Source organism: Ischnura elegans, chromosome 10, assembly GCF_921293095.1.
Source record: "Ischnura elegans chromosome 10, ioIscEleg1.1, whole genome shotgun sequence".
Lineage (NCBI taxonomy): Eukaryota > Metazoa > Arthropoda > Insecta > Odonata > Coenagrionidae > Ischnura > Ischnura elegans.
The window spans coordinates 103,027,247-103,036,274 of NC_060255.1; the positions used below are offsets into that span (position 1 = coordinate 103,027,247).

Genomic DNA, 9,028 nt, shown 5'->3' on the forward strand with positions numbered 1-9,028 from the left:
ACTCCTTTCAGCGAAGAGTCTGTGCTTGAGGCCAAATCATAGAAAGTGCCCCTCTAGAACAAATTATTGAGAAAAAAATGTGGTATTGTGCATTTACTGGTCATTATTTCCATAATAAGGAGGTGGTAGAACTGCTGAGGAAGGGCACTGCTTCTTAACGGCTCAGCTCTGAGCTCTGAAGGGTTCACATTTGAGGCCTATAGAGCTGAGGCTTTGAGGGAAACTCGATACTCTGGCCCGAAGAAGGCCATAGTCAACTCTTACTGTAAGAAGCGTGAAAGGGAAGCCAAAGCTTCACTCTATGCGCTTCCATCTATTGCTCTGTTCCACAAGGCTCCTTCAATTGCTCTGCACTGCACGGCTTCGTCTATCGCTGTAAGGCTTAACGTATCACAGCGATTAAATTCAGTGTAAATATCACTTGAAACTCTGTTTTATTCTCAATCCTATTTTACATCCACTTCAAGATGGCTCTCTCCTCAACAATTCATTATTTATCTTTTATCACCTTATCATCGTCTCAAACAAAGAAGTAAAAGAAATCAAAATAAAAACAAACATGCTCACAAATAAACAGCAGCAGCAGCGGAGTTTTCTTTAATAGCAGCAGTACTAGCTCCCAGCCAATCAGCTGTCTTCTAGTTGATTCAGGAACGGGATGGTTTCTTAAAGTATAGTTGGCTTCTTTTCTTGAGGTTTCAGTCTAAGCATTGCATTGGGTTAGGTGGGGAAAGGAATATGGGAAGGTTTTAGGACAAATTTGGGAGTTTTATGTCTGGGTTTATTTGGAATAATGTAATCCCAAAGATTCATACAGTTCGTTATTGGTTTTGCCAAAAGAACACAAATAAACTAAACAAAAAACAAATGAACTTAAAAACAGAAAATAAACTAAACATATACAAAAGTGATATTGGTCACAAAGACACATGCATCAGGCTCCACTTCGAGGAGCGCATGGTAAGTCATTGCTCCTCTCTGAAGCACTGTGGTGATTAGAAACTAGAAATGGTTCGACAGTAAATCTTTCTTCAGTCCTTACACTACTGTTTGTATGAGTGTAAATTAAATTTCCGACAGTACACTCCCGATTTTCCTAATGGGCTAATAATAATAAGGATTATTATCCGTGGGCAAAATACATTTGCATGGAGTGATAGATAATGATAGGGAAAGGAGGCACAAATAAATGGAAAACACAAATAATCCAAACTTTCACTTTAATTTCTTATAATTTTCATAATTTAGATAAATCGAGCAATCTATTATTATTTACGCACACTGTCTGTTATTTTTACTGCTTCCGAAAGGAGCACCTGTACATGGCATCAACAGTTTCATGTCTTGGTAGTTAACAGACATGGGACAATTATAGCTCTCTCTGTAGTCCACACAATCAAAAAGGCTGTGACACTAACAAAATCAGATATAAAGACATACAGTACTCAAAATCTCACCATGAATGACTTCATCGTGTGCTTCCGAAAAACCTGGTGAATTTCTAAAATCACAGCAGTGTGTTTAGAAGAGAATGGCATTAGTGTCTTGCTTATACATCCACAAGGTCCATCGAATTGTTCCACATGGCCCAAAGTAGAGGCTTATGTAAAGTGCCATTGAAAAATACTCTGTGCAAATTGCGACTCATTCACCGTTTCCAGCCAGTAGCAGTGGGTGTTTGCACACATTGGATACCATGGAAGTAAACAAGATTGAACTTGCTTTCACTCAATAGATGTAACCAATCATTCAGATATGAACTTTTCGCTGTTATGAATGCTAAGTAGAATGAAGCTTCATTTTTTATCACCTTGAAGGTAGTCAATCTTGGTGTAATAGAGTCGAAAACATGCCTAACTTTGACATGCCTTAAAACAAAAAGTATAAAAATACCACCTTTTTTATTTTTTTAGTTGAAAGCAGAACATTTAAATAACCCCCTGAGAAATTTTAAAGAAAATAAAAGGTGGCCTTTTTTAGTAATAAATTGTTAAATAATGACTAATTTTTATTGTTTAAACATGTCCTATTTGTTTATTATTGCTTCAAATGACTTGCAAGTTGTGCATAAATGAATTATCTTTAAAATAAAACAATGACCACTGCATTTTTTTTTTTTTTTTTCGCACAATGACCACTGCATTACAGGCCATGGTTCCTTAGTAATCAGTATTTATGTGATTTTTCATTTTTTACTCTGAGGCCTGACACTGCAATGTTCAAAGGACGGTAACTTTATGACGGTTCGGTTCTCAGCTGAGATAAAGGCATCATTATTCATCATAAGGTTACTGCTTTCACATATATAAATTTCAGAGAAATCGGTGATGGTCACGTGACATGGTTTTGCACTATCTGCCTGATTTGAGATGAAATGGCCCTGCTTTCACTCGTTGTATGTGGAATAAGAAATAGATTAATTGTTATCGGTATCATATTCATAAATATATTCATTGTATATCTATAATATATCTTAGCCTCTCTTTTTGTAACATTATTGTCTTATTATACACCAAAATGATAATAGGATTGTTTGTCTGCTCTGCGTCATTGGTCGTTTTTATAAACTTTTAACAGAATGAATAGTATTGCCGTTTTTTTTAACGTTGTAACTCTATAGTCGGAAATATCTTTTGCATTTGATGACCGGTATTTCAATTCCTTTACACTAGGACATGTTTTTACTCATGTTTTCGGCCTTCTGTCCCAAATGGCCATTTACTGCGTGGACTTTCCTCCCGACATTCATAAGCTTGCAGCTGTCCCGAAGATCCTACCCCCTCCCTGGTCATTATATTTTTATGGGTAGGTAAGTGCGTCGCACCATTGTCCTCTCTCCACAGAAGCGCTTTCCCCTGATCCCTTCTCGTTCGCCCCTCGGCATTCCTACCTGCTCACAGTCCCGGCCAACCCCCGTACTTCTTGTCTCAGCGCTCACCATAGGAAATTCCAAAATCTTTCCAATTCTATATTTTCCCGAGGTCAATGCACTTAGCTTCATACACATGCATGACATTTTGCCCTCTTTCCTTTCACATGGCATTTTAGTTTATTTATATCGCAATTTCGGAGTTTCGGAGTTCGGAGTCATCAAAACTTTTAAATCTCGAAAAAATATTCGCCTTCTGTATGTTACCTTACTTTTCTAAAACATTTGGTTTGGTGAAGTATGGATATTAAAATATTGAAAACAAAATTATTTAAGAAGAAATATCAAATAATATTTATTAATCTTAACTCATAAAAATTGCAGCCAAAAACATAAACAATGCATATCAAAAAATGAACTTTTTACAATTTTACAGTTCAAATAAAAATTTCAATTCTTTTTATGGTATTCATAAAAACAAGGGCGAAGGCAAAGCCCTGGTTGACCCTCACAGTCTGGGCAAATATTTACAACCAATTTTCTCACTCCTTTGGCGTAGCAAACCCGACATCTTTTTTGCAATTTTTTTCCCTTGGCCGTGAATTCTGTTGGGGCAGGATAATGAGTTGCAGCAGCTGGTGATGGTATACTCCTCACGGATTTCTTTGAGCCACTTGAAATAAGGGACTCAATCAGTTCCATTCGGAATTCGTACAGGCTTTTCCGTTCACCACTATACTTGTTGTAGAGAATGTAGCTGTTGACAACCATAATTTGTAAAATGTGAATCGCAACTTTTTTATACCACTTTAGAGTTTTGTGCTCACATGTATAATATGCAAGGAGCTGGTCGCAATGATCGACTCCACCCATGAATTTATTATATGCAACCACGGCCTCTGGTTTCTCCTTGCCTTGTCTGGTGGTTGCCACTAGGTCACTTCCAAACTCCGATGAGATCATAGCTATGTCCCGCTTGTCTTTCCAGCGAAAAACACATATTCCCTCCTCACTCCACCGAGAACAAACCTCTCCTTTCGCTAATTTGTGACCAAATATATCTTTTGGGTTGTCCTTCCTATTTTGCCTCAATGTACCTGTACAATAAATTTTTTTACAAAGAAGGTCCCTAGTCAATCCAACGTTGTTGTAATAATTGTTCATGAACACACTGTGGCCATGACTTTCAAAATTTTCCAGCAATTTTTTTACGACTTTATCGCCGTGTCCCCGTCCACCCAATTCATTATCCCGCGAGCCTGTATAAATTATCAATCGGTGGACTAAGCCAGACGGCTCACAAAGCATGTACAACTTCACACCATGCTTGTGCTTCTTTCCCTGCATGTATTGCCGAAAAATTAGACGGCCTCTCCACAATACCATCGACTCATCTATGCTAAGTTCCCGTCCTGGCAAGACAGCATTTTCCATCGTCTCCTTGAAACTGTCTAATAGAGGTCTTATTTTGTAAAGACAATCACTAGGTGCGGGTTCGTTTTCATTGGGATTTTTTGCAAAATGTAGTGCTTGTAAAATCCCGAGAAAACGATCCCTTGCCATAGATTCCCGAAATGTCGGTATACTGAAAAACTTGTACGTTTTCCAATAGTCCGACATTCTGTTAATTTTTATGTCCCCATATGAAATAGCAATCCAAGCCAGACATTTAATTCCTCCCTACTGAGTGGCTTCCAATTCGTTATCCTCCCCCTGGGTGACAGATTACTGAGAAATATGTCCTCTGCATTTTTCTCAGTTTCCTCAAGGATTAAGTTATAAATACTTTCCGAAAAAACCAAGGAGAAATAGTCCTTAGCAGTCACAGCAGGTCTTCCATTGAGCCCAGGGGACCCGGAGAAAGGAATTCTTGTTCTGTTTTGTGGGGGCTCAGGGGTCCAAGTGACAAAGGAACTAGCGGTACCCTCAACAGCGGGTGTAGTAGTCATTGTCCCTTCGGCGGGTGTGTAGGGATCACCATCGCTGTCCGTTTCACCGTAAGTCTCATCACTTTCTTCGCCATTGGAAAAGTCTACACTTGATGTTTCTTCTTCCGAAGAAACCGTGTGGACAAACGAAGATATTTCTTCCTCTCTAAGGCTTCTCCGGTGGCATTTTTTTGACTGTGCCCCTGAAATACAATAAATTCCACATTAGCCACTGGTTTGATTATTAGCGGGTTAGAGATTTATGCAAGTCTAATAAAAATGAAGATGGATACCTGAAACTCCAGAAGGACCGGCGGCATCCTCATCATGCAGATTTGAATGAGAAGCTCCAGCCCCTCCTAAATAAATGTGGTGATGTTAAAAAATTACATAAACTGACATAAAAACATTTTTGAAAATTAAAAAAAACATTGCAATTATTGAAATACACACCAGCACTTGACGATCTTGATTCTTTTGCCCTTTTGTAAGTTCCCGGAATCGCACTTCGCTTCATTTTAGTTTGTTAAAAATGACCTGTAAAAGCGATACAAATAATAGTTACGTAACGGGCTAAGTGCTACGATAGGAATGCGTTGGAACAATAAACGGTAGGTTTTTAAAATGAAATTTTTGAAAACAAAATAGAAACCGTAATTTAATTTTTTGGTTTAAGACTTACCTGAATTGGGATGAAAAAAAATTCTTGATAAAAGAAGTCCAATGTTTCCCAGGAAAATATAAAAAGTATTATCCTGTATGCTTAGGCAATACACTCGCTAACAGATGAATATCACAATATGACCACAATCACCATTTTTCAAACCATTGTTTTTGAGAACAGAAGTAAAAATACTTCAAGAAGATATCAATTGTAATAAAAAAGACTAAAGCACTTTCAAATAAAAACTTATTCACCAAAATTCTCGTAAAAAACACTACGGAGTTCAAAAATTCGTAGAAAAAAGAAAAATTGGCGTAGCCAGAAATGAAGCGCACTAGACAGAAGCTAGGAACCAACTGAAGAGCGGCGTAGTGACTGCAAACCAAAGGGGCTGAGCGTGGTACCGTTATAATGCATAAGAAAGGACCCAAGGCCGTGTATTTCATGAAAGCCATCCGCATTGAATGGGTTAAGGTGAAACCCAGACATCACCACTTACAGTGAAGTCATGGTTTTTCTGGTCCCATCAAATTCATTGCATAGAGGTTTTACTGTATTCACTTGTAGTCTTAACCTTATGTTGCTTTTTGGAGATGGTCGCATCATATCCAAATATCCGTGGATAATGCACTTCACCTGATACTTCGGATCCAAATTCTCCGAAGGAATCATATCTGGATCCAAAATTTTAAGTTGATGCTTTGGTGAGTGCAGTGTCTCATAACAGGGAGTGGTGAGAGTTACAATCATCTCTTCACATATGCCGTTGCACTGGTGTCTGTCTGGAAAATTGAAATTTAAAAATGGCCTTGTTGAAAAATGGTAAATGCTAAAGAGGTTTTGAAAACACCTGAGTGTTCATTCTGGTTATTTTATAATTAAGAATCATTTACAGCTAAAATAGTTGTAGCTGATTTAAGACTATACAGCCTTAATGTCATATTTTTGTCAAAATGTCTTTTATTAAGAGTAGAACTTTTCCTGTATTTTCTATATTTTGCTCTCATAGGTTTTACTTGGAGCATAGTAAAAAAATTCATTCATTCAATATTCATACAACAATAGTAGCAGGAGCCACTATTTTTTTGTTACCTTCTTTTTTGCAACCCCTAAGACCTAAGACCAGAATACTAAATGCTTACACCCTATCCTGAGAATGTGAGTCATGTTGGAGTGAGAGGAAGCGTACCCATTGAGACCTTTCAGTAGATGAATGCATCTCTTGTTAGTAGTCAGATTAACTCTGATGACCCCATCATCTGATGTGGGGTCTGATTTTAGGTTATGATTGTAAGCAATGATGGTAAATAATTTCAAACGTGCAGTGAATAATTTTTCCCTGTTAATATTTGCATCTGTTATCTTTTCCAGATATCCGAGGTTATGTTAGTGGAAGATGATTCTCCTGTGAAGTTTTCAGTCAAAACAGTTTTCTTTGCCGAAAAGTATGAAATAGTTTAGTCCAATACTGAGTGATTTATTTGTCTTAAAGTGTCAGCTCAGGGAGCTGAAATGAATGACATGGGTAGTAGTGAATCTGAAGAGTGTGCGATTTACACCTGCAAAAATTTGTCTCGATCGTGGCTGCTGCATGGCTTATGTCAATGAACAGGCTGACTCCGACAATGATGGAGAGGAGCGTGCACTTTTTATTGGGACGGTTCAGTGTTGCTTGGTTGAACGATGATGCAGCACAATACATACTGAGAGAGAACTCCAGTGCTTATTATTTGTTGATGTGTCATTTAATGTATGTATATGAGGATATTAATATTTTTTAAGGCATGGCAGTTTTATCAATTTTGGGTGTTTTGCTGATATTACATACTGCCAAAATGTAGCACATATTAGTTAAACTAATTTTGAGCCATAAACAACAACTTGTTTATATTACTGGCTATTGTCCATTACCATATACCTTCTTATATTTATTTCAAACTCTGCCATGCCTTGAAATGTTTGATTTTCAGCCATTGTTAGCGTGGTGTACATGTGCAAGTGGAGGGACGAGAGGAGGTGTGAGGCCAGAATGCCATTGTGTGAAAAACCATTTGTTTCCCTTCCTACAGGTGCTGATATGGGGATGATTATACTATAATATATAAATGAAAAGATTTTAATAAAATATTTTCACTTGCCATCAAACAGTTTTTTTTAGCTACACATCAATCGTATTTATAGCTGTTACTGTATGACCATTGGCCTTACAAATGAATTATTATTCCAGTGGAATCTATTGATATCTAAGAAAATATTCGTAACTAGATTAGGTATTTCTACAGATAGATTAGATGGATATTAATTGTGTATGGGGTATAAGTGATGGAAATATTAAATGATTTTATACTTTCCTGGTGGACCATATTTATGACTTTCCGTCAGGCTCCACTAGTGGCTGGTATGCAATGGCTTGCGATGCACTCAATGTCTCACTGTTCCACCTCCCCTACAATAGATAAGGACTTAGAGAAAGGACAGGCAGCCATTTTCCTCCTTTTCCATGGTGAATTTTGTTTCCATGCTGGTTATTCATATTCCCAAGAAACTCCTGGAGAGCAGGCAGACTGTCCAAATAACTCCTTTCATCGCGGCAGCGCCCCTTTCCTTTTTCCCTCCTCTCCAGCCCCTCCCCGGGTGATCGGGCGTATAAGCCTCGTGCTTGGTTCCCGGCCCCGGTGCGTTGTATCCTTAAGAGGGTTCACCTAGAACCCTCAAAGTTCTTGTCCAAATAACTGAAAAAGCATCCACTTACCAAAAGAAGTGTTCTGGCTGGAGGGGAGCAGATGAAAATACTTTTTCTTCAAAGTTTTCCATTTAAATATTGGCTATTGATGGTGATAGCAGCGTTTCCATTGCTACTCCTTCAGCTTGTTTGTAAATTTGTTGTTGGATAAAAGGTATATTGAAATCAGCATGTGCTTGAACAGACCTTTCTGCATGTTGAAGAGATTTGCTTGAGCGTTTCTTTCAGTGGATGATGATGTTGAGAGAGACGACATTGAGGCTTACGTTAATGTCTCCTGGGCTGAGACAGATGTTTTCAGGATTTTTCGTAAATTCTTACATGTTCATTATGCATGTGATGTTTACAATTTCCCACATAGAATGAGAGAACATCATTGAGGTATTTAGGTAGCCTGTATGTTGGAGTTGTTAGTATGTATGTTGGATGGTGCTAACATTATACTGTTATGGTTCTACTTCCTTATAAACTTTTGGTAATCTATATTCACTCATTCGCGCTTGTTGAGGGTGGACATGCTCCTGGTTGCTCCTTACTGTTCAACGTCCTGTTCTGCCTGAAGTAGGAATGTAAAGAGACGTATGTGTTGATTGTGATTCTTATCCGTAGGAACTGGACTAGCGGTGTTAACCGTAGTGTAAATTTGCTGGCTAACGAAGGGGGATGCAGAAGTAACGAGAACAGCACGGTGCGGGGGGGTGGCTGAGTGAGGGAACGGTTTTTCCCGTAAAGTTCTAAGCAATGATATTTCCTGAGTCAGTGTGCGAATCCTGGTCGCTCTGAGTGCATCCGTTTGTCTTTGGGAATTTTTTCGTTTTATCAAC

At 38.2% G+C, this 9,028-nt stretch overlaps 1 protein-coding gene across 1 annotated transcript in view; it reads left to right on the plus strand.

The window, feature by feature from the left end:
- LOC124166560 (coatomer subunit delta) overlaps positions 1 to 7,601 on the plus strand; it is a 55,709-nt gene extending 48,108 nt beyond the window's left edge. The window contains exon 11 of the mRNA XM_046544122.1: positions 6,833 to 7,601. Within this exon, the coding sequence (XP_046400078.1) occupies positions 6,833 to 6,922 (90 nt within the window). The 3' untranslated portion in view covers positions 6,923 to 7,601. The remainder of the gene's footprint in view (positions 1 to 6,832) is intronic.
- Positions 7,602 to 9,028: the final 1,427 nt, after the last annotated feature.